We start from the raw sequence: 18,843 nt of genomic DNA on the forward strand, positions 1-18,843 counted from the left end.
ACACAATTATCACAGACTTCGATTCTTCAAACCAAAGCACACAGCGAGCGCGCTTGCAACCAGTGAAGGCAGCCACCTTTGTTACAACTGTTGTTAGTGTTTGTGGTAGTGCTATTTGGTACTATGCACTACTTGAGTCAAAACTTGATCAATTTTGCCACGAAATGACACCAAAATCAGCTCAGTATATGGTTCGAATAAATTTATATGAATTTACGAAGTTGTAAATGTAAGGCTTCAAAGCCTTTTTTGAAGCATTCTGTACACAGTACAATATCATCACACTCACTTCACAGTTATAATACATCTATGTTAAAAAAAACAATAAAATAAGTTGTTAATAAAATTCCAAAAGTCTATTAACATTAGGCTTTTATTTTGAATTATACAAAACAATTGTTGAATATTTGATTTATATGACATTGAAGCAAAATATAATGGTCTGTTCAAGTCTTAAACCAATAAAAAATAATAATAAATGTTTATAGTTTAAGAAAGAGAAGTAGAACTTATCGGAGACAGCTATAGGAAGGGCGAACATACACAGAAAGAAAAGGAAAGAAGATGATAAACAAATCACAGCAAGTGAGATGTCAATACATATTTCGATAATGTTTAAGATGTTCTATAATTTTATTATATCAATTTTTAACTCCAGCGATTTAAACGGAGATAATATTTTTGTGTACAAGCCTTTAGATATGATGTTTTGAATAGATTAGAAAAAAAGATAAATCTACAGTAGGACACAAAGAGACGAGATCATTACTAATGTTGACCTAGACGTAACCCACGCTTCATTTCTGAAGTTATATTTGTTAGACACCTATTTTGTAGTTTATTTTACTCTAGCCAGTTCTTGCATTATTTTTGATTAGTATAAACTTATTATTATTTACTAAGTGGAATAAAATGTTGTACTCAGTAAAAATATGTATATCAGCGATGATTATTACTTAGAAAAACGGAATATGAACCTTCAACGGATAGAATTAAACTTCAAATATATTATCTTTGGTTCCCCTAGAAATGTTCTTGGATGATCTATTTGGGGCAATACACAATTAGTACAGAAATAATATTAACATTAAAATAAACTAACGTCGTATCTTCTCCCTACACTCTCTGAGATGCACAATGAGTTCTATGCATTGGGTTATAGATGTCGATATTCATTTATGTATTCTGTATAGATTTACGACTCGGTTAGGAGAGAAACATTATACAACGTTCTTACAGAACTTGGAATACCGAGAAAGCTAATTAGATTAATTAAGATATGTTTAAGTGAATCCCAAAGTAAAGTCCGGGTAGGAAAATTTTTGTCCACGAGCTTCCACGTCGAAAATGGCCTGAAACAAGGGGATGCGTTGTCGCCATTATTATTTAACTTTGTGCTGGAATACGCCATAAGGAAAATCAAAGATAGCAACCAGGGCCTAGAGTTGAACGGCATTCACCAGGTTATGGCATATGCTGATGATGTAAATTTAATAGGGGATGATAGGAGAACAGTAGAAATAAATGCAGAGATCTTATTAAACGCTTGCAGGGACATGGGTTTAGAAGTAAATGCAGAGAAAACTAAATACATGGAAGTGCGTCGGGACCTTAATACGGCAAATTGTGGAGGCGTTAAAATATTAAATAATGCTTTTGATAAAGTGGATACTTTCAAATATTTAGGATCAATATTAACAGACGAAAATCATATTCACGAAGAAATTAAATGTCGACTAAAAGCAGGGAATTCGTGTTACTATTCGGTTCAAAATCTCTTGTCGTCGCGAATTCTGTCGAGGAATTTGAAGCTTAAAATATATAAAACGATAATCATGCCTGTTGTTCTGTATGGTTGTGAAACATGGTCGCTTACTCTGAGGGAAGAACATAGACTGAAAGTATTTGAGAACAGGATCCTGAGAAGAATATTCGGACCCAAGAGGAACGAGAATGGGGAATGGCGGAAGCTTCATAACGAGGAACTACATAGTTTATACGGTTTACCCAACATTGTTAGGGTCGTCAAGTCTAGGAGGCTTAGGTGGGCAGGTCATGTAGCTAGAATGGAAGAAAGTAGAAACGCTTTCAAAGTCTTGACTGGTAGACCCATAGGAAAACGACCATTAGGAAGACCTAGGCGCAGATGGGAGGACAATATTAAGATGGATCTCGCAGAGATAGGAATACAAAGTAGAAACTGGATGCAATTAGCTAAGGATAGAAGTCAGTGGAGAGCTTTTGTGAACGCGGCACTGAACCTCCGGGTTCCATAGGCCATAGAGTTAGTTAGTTAGTTTAGTATAGATTTCATTGTGATTTATTTTATAACTTACCAAATAAGCCAAACGAAAAACAGAAACAGGAAAGCAAAATGCAGCTCAAAAGAAAGAAGGTATTTAGTTTTTCATGCACTATACACTATGTGGTCATTCGTCACCGGACACCCCTTAAAAATTGCTTAGGTCGTCTGTACACGTCATACAACCTATAAGAGGCGTTACTGGTTCAGCATATCAGCTACAGCAGTCAATATGGACAGACGACGCGAACTGAGTGAGGCGGAGAGATGATCATTGGATCTCATTCCCGTTTGGACATTCAATCCATGAGGTTTCCAACAAATTTCAGACACCCCGGTCTACAGTGGAACAAAGAGGGGTTTATGAAAAGCCGGTTCAGGCTTATTAAAGTGAAAATATTAACAAATCGTGACCGTCGATGCTTGACACATGTGCTGAAGTCAAACCGGAAAGATGGGCACAGTCCTTGGAGATGGGCACAGAAGTTTTGTCGGTTTCCAATAGTGCTGGAAGTCATCGTTCCGTTCGCTGGGAGATTACTGCACTTATTTTTCATGGTCGGGCAGCAGTTCACAAGCCACATATCACAACTCGCAATGCGAATGTCGTTTACAATGGTGCAAGGAATACTGGTCAATGGACTCTCGAACAATGGAAATCCGTCCTATGGAGTGATGAATCGTACAACCAGACGTGGCAATCCGATGGACGTGTATGGGTGTGGCGTATGTCCGGAGAACGCTATTTACAGGGCTGTATCGTACCCACAGTGAAATTCAGCAAGAGCAGTATCATGGTGTAATCTTACTTTTCGTGGTATAGTCTTGGTGTTCTTGTTTTAGTTCGGGGAAACATGAATGCCGAAGCTTACCAAACAATTCTAGACAATACCTGCGCTACTGACATTATGGGCACAATTCAGTATTGGCCCATACATATTTCAGCAAAACAATGCTCCACGTAATATGGCAGGCATTATAAACACGTAGTTCGAGAACATGAGTGTGGAAGAACTTGATTGGCCAACCCAAAGTCCAGATCTAAACCTTACTGAACACCTTTGGGATGAGTTGGAACGCCGCTTTACAAGCAGTTCATACGGTCCAAAAAATACCACTGAGCTGTTTGCCGCTTTAGACAATGAATGGGCCAAGATTTCCGTCGACACGTATCGTAAATTCGTGAAAAGTCTTCCAGAAAGGGTTGCGGACGTCATAGAGGCGAAAGGTGGCCCTGGAAGATATTGATATGGTGCCGAGGGATTGAATTAACATACTGGTATGGCTGAAGAATGGCAACATAGTGTATATTGATCTACAGTGTAACATGTAAATATTGGCCACAGCTGGTTCCATAGAAACTGCCTAATTTACAATACCAGCCACATCAAGAAAACTTGATTCATGATTTAACAACAAAATACCAAATTAAGCATTACACGCACATTTTACTATGCATCGCGCATAAAATTATTATTATCTTTTTTTTATCAAATAAATTTACTAATGAAGAGTATATAATTTTCCAAATTTTGATTATCATATTTACCTGAGTAGGATGATTGTTTTATTTTTTTATTTTATTTATTTATTTATTTTTTTTTTAATTTCGTCATTCGAAAATACTTACGTCAAGTCGTCTTACATTCGTAAATTACGGTTTGGTAGTTAGGGTCAATGTTTTTACGTTGAGCAATAGCTTATACCAAACGTCGAAATATATCACCATTGTTGTTTCAATTTTAAATATGATAAAACATGTTGTGAAAGTAAAAATGCATGTACAGTAAACTACTGTTTTATTATTATTATTATTATTATTATTGTAGTAGTAGTAGTAGTAAAGTATTTTAATGGTATTTATTCTTTTATTACCATAATTGGGGCAACCAATAATTGGTGTAAGTTTACAACAGGTACTTTTAACTTTTTGGGGTGTATCTTAAGATATTTTATATCAATAAAACAATTTGATTAGTCAGAATTTCTTAAAAATTAAGAAACTTATCAAGAAGTCTCTTTAAAATAGTAGTGGTCTTATAGTTGGGTAAATACGGCATACATATATAAAAGCTAGTAAAATTGGTCTGTCAAGTAAAAAGTTTTCGAGAATGAAAATTAATCACAGAATTCCACTTTTGAAGGTAATAGGATTACTTAATGACAAAGTAAATATTATCTCAACATAATATTTTCAACCGAAGAAATATAAATTAAGCGGATGGCTACTTGTGAAGGTTGTAATTTATAAACAGGGTGAAAGTTGTCCTAACTTTTGTACTAATTGTGTAATAAGAACTCCTTTATTGCATGCATTTGCATTGGCAATGGGTTCGTCAGGTTCATTTAAAAAATAATAAAAAAAGATAAATAAATAACAAGTGTACCTGTATAAATGGAAATACTGTATAAGTCGAGTATTCGCTCGTGATATTAATTACAGTTGCAGAATAGGGGTCAGAAGTAGAGCGCTTACATTTGGTGCAAGGGGTCCAAAGGAACTCACCAGCGGGGAGGGCTACGGTTGTTGGACTTTAGTGTAGTTTTTCAGTACCGATGCTACATGAAGCGTATACCTACAACATAAGGTTGAATCAGAATCACTTGTGTAACTGTGAATTGAACTAGAGTCTCCCACATTATAGATGAGAAAAAGCTAATCATTTAACCACAAGAAAGAGTCACGCTATACAAGAAGAAATGTAACTTGCATAGTTTGTCACACAAAGAAATCAAATATATTATCACGTCCCCACTAAACATCAACCAACCAATCAAATATATTATTGTTATATATATATATATATATATATATATATATATATATATATATAATGCTGTTTATGAAACTGCAACAAATGAGTCCAAACTTTCAGAATTTGAACGGCAGAGGCCGGTATACGAACGATTACAACTTCAGCATAACTATGTATACATGGGTCAAGCAGACCCCTCGCTTCGGTGCGTGTAGTAGTACCACAAGAAGATAGTTTACTCAGCACTCAGGTAGTGGAGCGTAGACAATCAAACAGGAAACCGGTGGGCAAGGGTAATTATACCTCATAGGGTGGCGAGCACCAACCAAGAGTAAGTTACTAAGAGAGAAGGAAATCGGCGACTTCCAGTCGAGAGGAGTGAACTAAATGAGTAAATTACTACAGGAGTAAATTTTTAATTTACTAGAGAAGTAAATTTATTTACTCCATAACTGGTGGAGAGAACCGTCAAGGAGTATGTTACTACATTAGTAACTTACGAAGTAAATAAGACCAAAATTTACTCCTAAGCAGTAGTAGGAGTAAAGTTAGAGAGTAAGATGTGTTCTTTGGTTTCTACGTGTTAAATATCGAATTCTATGGATTACCTGGACTACGAAAAATATACGGAGATGGAGGAAGAGGTCGACATCCCAAGAATGAGAGCTTTAAAGGACAGAAAGACCCATTTGCGATGTATAGCGATAATGATTTCAAAGAGCGGTTTGGGATTCGTAAAGAATCTTTTCAGTTGCTGCTTTGTATTCTAGAGACGTAACTGCAGCATAATTCTGATAGGAAGCGTGCTTTGTCTCCTAGGCTGCACCTTCTTTTATGAATTGCGTATCTTTTGCACTGGTACTTATCAAATCGTAGCAAGGGACCTCAACATCTATCGTAATACTGCTGGAAGAGATTTTAACAGTGTGATAGAGAGTTCAATTGCCTTAAAGTCACTGTGTGTGTTCATGCCACAGAACCAAGAAAATACATCAAGGTACAAAAGGGAATTCTATCGAACTGGTAGATTCCCAAATGTCATAGAGGCAATAGATTGTGTACATATACTCATACCTTGCCCTGGAGCACAAGCAGAACTATACAGAAATCACAACGATTTCTTTTCTATCAATTCACAAATCATTTGTGATGCCAATATGCAGGTTTTGACCGTGGTAAGCCGTTGGCCGTGTTCCACGAATGGTGCACGCATTTGGAACAATAGTAGAGTTTCTGCACAATTTGAAAATGGACAATATGATGAGTTGCTTGTTGGAGATGGTGGATATGCTCTCTCCAAGCATCTTATGACTTCTGAGCTTCGACTAGTGGTGGGCTCAAAAACAGGCTTTTCGGTTTTTAGGAAAAGCGAAACCGGTTTTTGAAAATTTTCAAAAAACGTTTTTCGGTTTTGTCCCAAAACCGGTTCGGTTTTCTTCAAAATCACTTCCTTTTTAAAAAAAAATTGTTCTATTTCAGACCAGAATAGTGTTTCTTTGTTCTCCGGAAACCGATTCCGTTTCCACAGAAATAGTTTTGTGTTTTCCAAAACTTTTCACCAAAACCAGTTTCGGTGAAAACCGAATCGGTTTTGAAGAAAACCGAAATCGGTTTCGATGAAAAACCGAAGCGGTTTGGGAGAATACCGAAATGTCAGTTTTTCGTATTTTCTAGAAACCGGTTTCCGGTTTTTATTTAGAAAAAACGGTTTTGCCCATCCCTAGTTTCGACCCCACACACGAATTGAAGGGTGCTACAATAGAGCCCATATTGCTACGAGTACCAGTAATAGAGCGTACATTCGGTGTTCCGAAGAAACGTTTCCAAATTCTCATTAAAATAATGCGTTATTTTTTTCTCAGTAAAACAAAACAAGTATGGGAATGTTGTTGTGGCTGCTGCAATTCTGCACAACTTTGGAATAGAAATTGGAGATTTGTTTCATCCTGATGCTATGGATGTGAATGACATCACCAAATACGCATTTCAGCCAGAAGCAGATGCTACAGGTCAAGCTGGCAAAAGATATATTACGCTTTGAAAAATACAAAAGGTATTACTATTACTTTGAAAAAGTCTCCTGTTCCCTCCACATACCATATCAATGATTCCCCTATCACACATTCTGCTAGTCACAATGATCTTTATGTCATCTTTGATTCAAAACTTACATTCTCTGACCACATCTCCTCAATACTTAAAAATTCAATGCGCATGTAGGGGCGCGGTGGCTCAGTGGTAGAGCGTTCACCTCCGGTGATTGGGGTGCCTGGTTTAATCCCAGCTCGCGCCGAGTGGACTTTGTGGTGGACAAACACAGTGCTCGCGAGTTTTCTCAGGGAACTCCCGTTTCCTCCCACTTTCTTCATTTCACTCATTTCTCATCATCACCGTCTCCTTTAGCCTAACCGCCATAAACGTAGGACGTAAAACTTAAAGATTTCATTTCATTTTTGAATGCGCATGTTGGGACTTCTTTATAGATTCACTGAACTACGCACTGTTTTATCATTAGCAACCTTTTATAAAACCTTAATAGCTCCCAAGATGGAATACTGTTCTCCCATATGGGCCATGACAGCACCTACACATCTCTCCAGACTTGATACTATTCTCAATTTCTTTATTGCTATAGTCCGTTTTCGTGTGCCTGCACTTCGAATATTATCTAAGAAGAAACTCTCGCGACATCTTAATAGCCAGACTCCGGAAGTACGCAGAATTATCTCTAACCTGAAATATATTCATAAAATAGTTAATGGAAACTTTAGATCGGAAATATTACTTCAGGAACTATCCTTGCGTGTCCCTTCCCGCATAACCCGGAATACCCACACATTCCATCTTGCTCGTCCTAGGTTGGCAATTATACAGAGGTCTCTTTTTTTTACAGAATGCCAAACTGTTATAATCAAGTAACAACTGATGTGGACATTTTTTCGAGGTATACGGTGTTTGATAGAGCAATTAAACGAGTTTTGACGGAATAATATTACATTTACTTTTTTTTTTTACACTGTTTTATGTTGTTGTTGTTATTGTTGTCTTCTTTTTTCTTTCTTTTGTTATTTTCCTGTGTAAAATGGCAAAGTTATGCTGTATCTGGGAATTTGTTCAATAAATAAATAAATAAATAAATACTTAAGTATTTCAATTGAAAATATACCTAATTTGTAAGAGAAGTAAGAAGTAAAGACTTTTTCTTCTTAAATGAATAAATAATGCACTGGATGGTCACTACTGCAGTGAAATGTGGCCCATTTTATTTATGTATAATTTTATAGTTATGTTTTTTTCTCTCTTTTCTTTCTTTCTTTTTTTCTTTGCAATTAGATGATTATTTTCATTTTATTTCCAAAATTAAATGTACTGATGTTGAAATAATAAACACAAATATTATGCTATATGTAAAACAAGAAAACAAGATATTAACCATTGTAAAAAAATATCAAGCAAATAAAATATGATTTATAATATAAAACATATTCATTTCAAAAAACAAATTTCTCGAGTACATTGCCTGAAGAATCGGAACCTGAAGTTTGCTCCATTTCATTCTTGAACTTATTCATAACTTGCATTTTAGGGTTATTTTTTCTTCCATGATTTCTCTTTGTCTTTCAATTAACATTTTTGTATTATATTCCCCTCGTATTAAATGCACTTTCAGTGAATGAAGCAGGTTTGCTTTTTCCAAAAACTTTCTGTTCTCCATTACAACCGCATTTTCTCTGCCTTTTCTCATGGGCACATCTTCTGATAAACTCCAGCTGCCGATAGGAAACGAAATGCACGTGCTAACAGGGTGCAAAAATGGGTTACTTCTTTAGTAAAAAGGAGTTACTAGTTTAGTTGCAACTAAAGAAGTAAATAGAAATTGAGCTCTCCAACAGTTACTAAAAGAGTATATTACTACGGAAGTAATTTACTAAAGTAGTCCAGACTAAAGAAGTAAGAGTTACTATAAGAGTAATTTATACTAGTTTGGTGCTCGCCACCCATAGTCTTTCAAGGGCGCAATATAAACAGACAATTGTGTTCAAAGGGACCTCATAGTGGGCCTACGAGAACACAACTTCTCGTACCTCGAAATTAGTACTCGTAAAAGTGAATGCCGCCATGACAGTCTTGCCTGTGTGAAAACATGGAAAGGAAAGTACCAAATGAACACTTCATAGCCACTTCTTTATCTTTGGTTCCTACTTCCCGCTTTTTATGTTATAAAGCATTAGCGAAAGCGCTTATATCGTACTTTTTGGTGATTCGTGGTAATTTTTCCCCTATTATCTAATATTTTGGTTTACATCCACGCTTCGGGAGTTCTTCGTTTAGTTAAAAAAAAAAAAAAAAAGTTACACACGTTCGGAGTTTTACAGCTTTAACTGTTCCATTATCATTTACTTTTTTTTTTTTTTTTTTTTTTCATTTCATAATTTCAGATTTTGATACAAATATTGAAAGCTCAAATAGGTCGGCCACTTATTGAATTTACTTAATTTGCAGGTTTTAATTTACATATAATGTATGGAAAATAAGTCAACTTTGTCTGTCTTTTTCTTTCCTTTCCTTTTTTTTCCGTTTAAACTAAAAGAGAGACAAATTAATGTGTTCGTTTAAGCTTGCGGATATGCATTTTATTTTGTTTTACTTTTATTTAAAAAAATGATGTTCTATTTACATGAAGAATTTGCCGAATTTGCGTATTTACCTCTCTTGAGAACAAACTAAGCAAACTTGAAAGTTTCTGAAGTGGCCAATATTGCATGTTTCCTGTATTATTCAGTATATCTGAAAACAGTTATCCAGCTTCCTTACTGCGATACTACAAAGACAACTAACCGATACCTGCACTGGGTCAGTATGCAGAATGAACAAGAGTTATAGTTACAAAGAAGTATACATATGAATGTTATTGTGTCCTAATGACTAGTATAAATAATATAATTTAGTTATATATTGCTTGCAGGAGGTACCGAATAATTCTGTTTTTTTATTATTTCATTCTTTGATGTTTCGAGTAACTGAAGGACAATCATCATTTTCACGCTCTGACTTTTCTTCAGGTAATAGTAACAACTGAAGTAGCTAAAGAGAAGTCAGAACCTGAATGTCATGGACCAGAGGAAGCTAATGTCAGTCATTTGGTGGAAGGTACACAGCAACCTGACGAAAAGTACGAAGAGCAGACATAGAAAACCTTTGTACAGAACCGGCTGCAAAAGTGAAGGGCGGAATGAACAAGAGTTGTAATTACAAAGTAAATATACATATAAACGTTACTGTGTCCTAATGACTAGTATAAACAATTTGTTATGGTTATACGTTGCTTACAGGTGGTACCAGTAATTCTCTGTCGTATTTTTCTTTCATTCTTCGATGTTTCATTTTTCTCGATAATGAAGCCCAAGAAACAACAACTACATTTTGGTTTGATCACCAATTAATAATTAAAAAGTACAACGAGAAAAGTTTACAAAGTATTCTTTTGGATTTTCTCTTTCCTATTAATGGAATGTAGGCAAATTACTGCGAATAAAGAAAATATTCAGAACATTTGTCCTTTCTTCATAATGTTCTTTTAGCACTAAGTTTCTACAAAGCAAAACTCTTGTATTACTTTATTGTTTTCGAAAATTTATCCATTTTTAAAACAGAGGCGAAAAAAGAAAGTGTAAGAAACTAATACCTCTGCATAACTCTATTTGTAAGTCTTGAATTCAGGCGACAAACTGACACTGTACATAATTATTATATAAAAATTACATAATAACAATAGTTAATACAATTTGTACAATAATAAAACATCACAGTTACGATAAACCATCACACGTCCATCCTCTGCTGTCTGTATGCTGCTTCCATTTCCAGCTGTTTGACACGTGTGTATGCAACACTGCCTCCAAGAACGAGCCAATTGGATAACCACCAGAGCCACGATTTGTACTCACTGTAGATAAAAGTTGCTAATACTGTTTGTGCACAGGCTTTGGCTGTTCCAGAAATATTGTGTGTCAACGGTGATGTTACCTACAAAGTTAGAAATACGGATAAGATTGCCAGGCTATTATACCCTAAGTTCAATACAAACAAGTATACAAAACGTAAAAACATGTTTAGATACCAATTCTTCATATTTATATATTTTCAAGTTAATCTTCTTGCCACGTTTGCACCTACTATAGGGGAACCAGCAAGAGAAGGTCTCTGACAGCTCGCAGTGACATTGCCACCACTCACGTGTCAAGGCTTTTTTCGCTGCACCTATAGTGGTAATTTAATTAATAGTGTAAGATAGAGTGACCGTGGTAGGCAATGCTAATACCGAAGTAAGGGCTGCATTGTCCCTACGCACGTGATAAACATCAGCGACCATCTCTTGTTGGCCCTGCTATACTAAACGTGAGTAATATTGGCACGTATTGCACATCAGTTTCCATGAAATTTGGCAGTTACATAGTAAACGTTAAGATAAGCTGAAGAACCCCTACTTTTCAGTTTCAGGGAAGCGTCATTCTGAAGTATTTTTCAGCCAGCACTGAAATCGACAGAACAATGTGCAACGAACTTTGTACATACATAGTACACAAAAGTACGCGAATCTGTGCAGTGTTTTCTGTGATATATATATCCAGGGTGGTCCATTTATCATGATATGACATTGTAACTTTTAAACCAATGAACAAACAACGCTGAAATTTTACAAAATGCAAATATCGGCAAGGGGACATTATTTGGCATAATATGTGATACCACAAATTAAGCAGTGTTGTTAATCCAACATAAAAGTGCATCTTTTCAAATGTAACTACATCAGTTTACTTCATATTTCAAATCTGCATGTTAAACGGAAACTTACAATCTTACATTTGCTACTCAGTATTGCAAACTGAGAACGGTACAGTATTACAAACATACATATTTTGATGTCCTCTATAGCAGTCATAACGCAAATGAGACAGACGGGACCATGCACATCCAAAGTACCTTAGTATCTAAAACTATGACGGATTTCGAATGACTACGAACAACGCTGCAATAGACTGAAAACTTAACATTTTCAGAAACCTTTATTTCGAAAAACAGGTTAGATAAGTGCCTTATCCTATTGCACATATGGTTTTCAATAGACGTAAAAGAATCACAATGTCATTTACAACAACTCGTCATCTCAAACCGTTCTGGAGATGCAGTAAAAACGATTAAAGTTTGAAATACTTAAAATTATATAATTTCGAGAACTTACTGTAATTACAGATACCAAAAAGTATTGTTGTAATGCTACAGAAGCAAATCAAATCAAACATTGTCTTAAAAATTTTTCACAAATATGCCATTTTAAGCAATGTATCAAATTTTACATTGTTTTAAATACTTCCCTAATAAAACATACAACTTTATGTTAGGTTGTCAACACTGTTAACTTTGTAGTAACACAGATTATGCCAATGTCCTCCTGCCGATTTTCCATTAATTTAAAGGTTACAATATATATAGAGTGGGAATCTTTCTAAACACAGTTTCTATTGAAGAATATCCAGAAAACTCAATAATAACCAATACTGGTCGAATGTCAAGAACATAAACAATATTACACTCTCACTATTTTAAATGAAAATTTTATATAAACAATACATGTGAAAGGTGACTTCCTCGTAGTCTCGAGGCTACTGCACTCGTTTTCAGTGCTCGTCTTTACAGGTTCAAACCTGCTAGAACAACGCTTTGGACAAAAACTCAGGTAGTGGTTCGGATCACACTAACAGGTCCCGTCCTCCACAACTTCGGCTTAACGTAGTAGCAGCCAATTCATCATTGTTTAGCATCCATGAATTATGAAATTTCATCAGATTGCCTTTGTAAACACCACGTCGTAACATACACATCTGGAATCATGAACACATTTCTATCTTGCACTACGTTGCATAGTTTCATGAGTAATGATATCAATTACCTCTGTGTGATGGTAGGGTTTGGATGGTTTCAAATCTTATGATTTGATGATTAGCAACGGATCATACAAGGATGATGTGAGACACATTGATAAAGAATAGTCACGTGGCACGGGTTTGGTCTATTTGTCCTAAATTATTCATTCATCGGTGACTGATATATTACACAGCTTGCTGGCCATATGCAGCACTTCTGATTAAATGCTCTCTCAAAATAATATCTCATATCATTGCAAGTTGTCTAGCATAGATCCGAGCAGCACCCTAGACAATTCCAATGAATGATCTGTTTGCTTCCGTATACAGAATATAAATCAGATATGATAAAGAAGTATATTCAAATCCAAGATCCTGCACTTACAAATACCAAGAATCTGTGAGAGGCTATACAAACGGCATATCCATATGAGATATGAACTTACAATTTAACGTAGGATACGAACCAAATAAGCCACGAGAGAACTAATATTTCATTTTTGCGTTTAAAATGAAAAAGAAAAAAAGTACAAATAAAAGTTGGAAGCTAACAAGTGAAACGAGGTTTTAAGAAGAAGGAAATAATATATTGAGAGCTGGAATCAATCGCGTAGTCTAGATATCGGAGAAGAAACGCAAAATAAGTGATGGTAAAGGCAAAATAGGATATATTGACCTATAAACATTAATTTTAAAGGTTCATAGAAAAAACATTGATACACGTGTAATGTTTATTGATCTACAAAATGGTTTTGACAAAATGAACTTAAAAGCTTTTTAAGGAGTACTAAAGAAGATTTGGTTCGAATGGAAGGACAGAGCCTTTTCTGAAACTTACACACAAATCAACAAGAGAACAGGGAAAGAACTGAGAGGAAAGCGCAACTGGAAGAGGAGTTAGACAGGGACATTACCTCCTAACAAAATGACTATATACTTAGAAGAAAGGACGAAGAAAGTACGTATATATAAACACGGCAGTACTATGGTAGGAGATTTAACAAGGTGTAGCGTTTAAATGAAGTGGATAGGGCGTTGGGTGAGAAGAAACTGCATTCTGAGTAGTAGTAGTAGTAGTAGTAGTAGTAGTAGTAGTAGTAGTAGTAGTAGTAGTAGTAGTAGTAGTAGTAGTAGTAGTAGTAGTAGTAATAATAATAATAATAATAATAATAATAATAATAATAATGATGATGATGATGATGATGATGATGATGATGATGATGATGATGATGATGATGATGATGATGATGATGATGATGATGATGATGATGATGATGATGATGATGATGATGATGATGATGATGATGATGATGATGATGATGATGATGATGATGATGATGATGATGATGATGATGATGATGATGATGATGATGATGATGATGATGATGATGATGATGATGATGATGATGATGATAATAATAATAATAATAATAATAATAATAATAATAATAAATGGGTGATATTAAACAAAACTATTGTTACATCAAGATGAACAGATTGGGAGAGGAAATAGTGCATGAAAATTTCTCAATTAGAGTAGTAAATGACACTTCTGTATCAACATGATATATTTCAGGTATGCAAAGTTTCATGAAAACTATCATGCATCATTTTTTTGACACTTTCTAGTTCAAGCTAGCAATAATCCAATTATCTTCCATATTGACTGAGTTAGGTTTTAGATTTACTTCATTACTTTTCCGATCGATCTTCTACATGCACGTGTGGTTCTGTGAATAATGAGACATATCTTCAATTATATATATATCAATTATTTCTGCCCGTTTCTATTATTCCAGACTTCTCTAGCTGTTCTAAATTTACATGCTTGGCATGTTCTCCAAATTCTTCTTACAACGTTAGACAACATTCACAACAGGGAGCATACATTCCTGGGTACTTTCTTTTATCCTATCTTCTTTTACGGTGTATAAAAAAAAAAAAGGACTAGTGGTTAGGCCCGCTGTACACCGTTGGTTAAAATCGTGCTTAATTAACAACTCTAATTGCATACGTTGCCCACCTTTTTACTTTGCCCACCAAACAACATGTTGTTACACAAATATTAATGTTTAAATCTAAATATGTTTAAGGCCCTTTTCCTATTTTGAAATAACTAAATTGAAACAATGTAGCTTTTAAAATGCAATTAAATCGTCACAAACTTTAAATTGGAAAATTGCCTCCACGCTAGTGACATCTATTAGCGTCGTCGCAGCAAGGCAAGGGATAGCGCTGGTAGCGACAAGTATTATCATGAACGTTTATTAGCAGCAATTAGTGTGACGAACCAAGACGATTATATTTTATAAATAAGATACCATTATCTTAATATTTAACAGTTAAGTAATATTATTCTTTTTCAACAAAGGGGTCAGTTTCATAAAACATCTACATTCAAAAATAGATTTTTAAATGTATTTAAATAATAATAATAATAATAATAATAATAATAATAATAATAATAATAATAATAATAATAAGACTTCCATAGTGCAGATGCTTAAGCGATTTTCTGTTAGTTTCCCTTGCTACTTCAGTGGTAATGTTTTGCTCTGTTAAAATTTTGAAGAGTTAATGTAATCCTTTTCTCTCCTTCTACTCTTTTTTCTGTGTACATTTTTTTTCTTTTCCCGCTAGCAGCTAAAAGTAATGAAGGATACTTAGCAGCTCTATTTACATTGAGAATATCTTCAGTATTTTACAGAGGTTAAAAATGTTAACTCTATCATATATATGTTCTTACTTTTTAACAACAGAAAATACATTTTTACCTATCTTAAGAAGCGAGCAGGGAGTGCAAAATCATTGTGTTTGTCATCACAACTCTTCCCAGGATGAAACAAGAATTATCTTTGAACACTGGGTGAAACACAAGCCAAGCAGCAGTAGCATTCCGAAGCTAGAATCATGTTTCTGGCAAGTACCGGAGGTTAAACCGTGTCACAAATTCCCTTAGCTAACAATTGTTTAATTTACTCTTTTACTTTAAAAGAACATTTAATACCATACCATATATACATAATTTTACAAAATGTTTTCTATGAGAAGTGCATAATAAAATATTTGCTTTACATTGTAACTCTACGACATGTAACGTATATTATACATCCGTTCCCTTTGTTTAAAATAAAGCTGAATATAAATTTTTCGAGGGAAAATATAGCGTAGAAGCTAGCACCACAAAACTGTAACACTTTTTTCCTTAAATTTTACAGTTATAGAGACCTGAAAAATGTTTATGACACCAGATGTTTATGACACTTTTTCGGAACCGTTTCACAATATTTACACATATTGTAATGCTAAAGCTTGCTTAGTAAAATTGGTGCTGAAATCACGTGACGATATGAAATATTGTTATTTCAACTCGAGACAGAAAGGGGAATGTAAGTACGTAGCTCATCCTTATGGCAAAGATATGATAGAATTTTAGTCTAGTAAATGAAGAGCTTAAACAGCCAATTAGAAATCGATAGATTAAAGAGGGAAGTCCTTACAAACTAATGGATGACTTATTTATCGAGTCTAATATCTGGAGATTATATGTAAGTAGTTTTAAAATTTAAACGGAAAGTAATATCGAAGACTGATTGTTAGCCAGATTTGAGCTTCATTTTCCAATGGTGTCGTTGGCCTTCGTAACTTACTTCAACTAAATATCTGAACAGTTTCTTTGACTGGTCAAGAATGACTGCTTGAGATAGTTATCTCGGAGGGTTCTGGTTCCTACTTTCTAAAAGGGAAGTTGATCTAGCATGAAGGGACTTCGTTTCTGCATAAGAAAGGAATATGTGTATCTATAAACGGTTATTTTTCCTGTTCGACGGAATGAGGAAATACTGATAAACTTTCTTAAGTGGAACTGTTAACAAGATGAAAGAATAATAAATAAATAAACTTATTTCAAGAAGTGACATCTATTATCGTGACTATTACCGAGAAATGGTAAACTAATTCTTAACACTTGGCACGTAACTTGTATTAGAGGGTTATTTGAACAACGAGTATTAAAATTTGCCAAACTACTTTCCTGGATACTTCATGTTTGAGGATACAGCACTATATACACACACTGGGCCTCAATTTCACGAAGGAAAATGTGATCAGTCAGAGGACAGATTGACAAGTGAGTAGCGTAGTAGTTAGCGCACCGGCATGGTAAGTCGAAGACCCGGATTTGATTCTTGTCAGCCCAGTCGCACTTTTTCAGTCTTTCAATTCCACTGAATTCACAACTACAGAGGAAATGGTATAAGAGTTAATCGGTTATTTCCTAAATTCTAATGTGTACGCAGATTCCTGCTGATTTCATCTTTCCTACGTACACTCGTCTTAACAGATATTAAACAATGTTGATCAGAGGCATCATTCATCTTGAACTCCCCTTCCAATTACACTTTCCTTTATTATTCCTTCCGTTCTCTAAGTTTTACTTGTTGATTCATATTTATGTTTCTGGTGATTTTGTGAGTGTTACCTTACTTAGCACTCCCATCAGAATTTTTCAGTTTACTTGGTCAAAAGTCTTTACTAGACTGATGAACATTACATACAGATTTTTTTTTTTTTTTTTTTTTTTTAAATCTTTCACCGAGTGGTCTTAATAAGCCATTTGCATTTTTTCTTCCCTTACCCTTCGTTTAACACAAATTGATCCTCTTCATCTTCTTGATTTGTTCTTCCATACAACCTTCTGGTAAGTATTCGAAATATAATTTTGGCTGCATGAGATGGTTTTCTAATTTCCGTCAATAGTATCAATACTGCCTCCTAGAAATCACTTTGCTACTCTTCTGTCTCGTATTTCGTTACAAAATCAGAACAATTCTTTTCCCCTTTCCCCGTATACACCTAAAATTAAAATTTGTACCTTTATCCCTCAGTTGCTTTTCCATCCGTTATCTCGTATATCGCTGTCTCAAAGTTGTCGAGGAATATTGTAAATCTTTGCCATCCTAGATTCCACTTTTCTTTCTTTGCTGTGGAATAGCTATTGAACGGATAAAAGTACTCCGACATATTTGTCATCAGCACTGGAATCGGTCGATGGATGTACACAGTTCAAACTAAAATGTACATAAACAGCAGATGTAAAACAAACTAATGTGTACTTTATCCTTTCTGGAGAATAAATAAATAAAGTTTGATGGGGTAGAGCTCCATTTAAGTATATTATCAGTTGAAGATAATACAGAACATATCTAATGTACGTTCATACATGATTTTAAAGAAATTGCATTCATAAGCGTTGTACGTAAAATACACAAACCTTTTTTTTTTTTTTTTTCCTGTGAAAATTCAGTTTGAGAGGGCAAACGTCCTAGTGCACACGCTATTTCAAGACAACTTGATCTTTGAATGGAAAAACAATTCCAAGTTCCAGACACAATCTTACACATGATATATGTTCCATACAAATTATACAACACACATGATAACGGTTAGTTCACCCTCTTTGCTGGAAGAAGTGAACCAGTGTTCTTGTAGCTCACGTGGTTTGGAACCCACATCAAACTATAGGCTCAGGTTTCGTATGGCATCTCTACTGAAAAGGGATGTTAAACTACTCACAGGTGGAAAAATTAGATTATTATCGTTTCCAGAAATGAATGGAAGTCATTCAGATTTACCGAACCACATATTTCAGATAGTTTCCCACAGCCTTCCAGTATTTTTACGTGCGCAACCTTTCACTCAAAAGATCTTCTCTGACGCCGAATACGTGTTCGATTGAGTGTATGTCGGGATGGTCATACAGCTGTCCATATGCAGTTCATGAAGCTCCGGTGACTTAGTGATAGAGCGTTCACCTCTCGTGCGTTGAGTCCATGGTCCGATTTCAGCTCACGCCAAGTGA

General features: G+C 35.0%; 1 protein-coding gene across 1 annotated transcript in view; it reads right to left on the minus strand.

Moving 5' to 3' along the window:
- Positions 1-396: 396 nt before the first annotated feature.
- nac (GDP-fucose transporter nac) overlaps positions 397-18,843 on the minus strand; it is a 114,663-nt gene continuing 96,216 nt past the window's right edge. The window contains exon 6 of the mRNA XM_081762580.1: positions 397-11,085. Coding sequence (XP_081618706.1) covers positions 10,882-11,085 — 204 coding nt within the window. The 3' untranslated portion in view covers positions 397-10,881. The remainder of the gene's footprint in view (positions 11,086-18,843) is intronic.

This window comes from Thermobia domestica, chromosome 6, assembly GCF_964235325.1.
Source record: "Thermobia domestica chromosome 6, izTheDome1.hap1.1, whole genome shotgun sequence".
NCBI lineage: Eukaryota > Metazoa > Arthropoda > Insecta > Zygentoma > Lepismatidae > Thermobia > Thermobia domestica.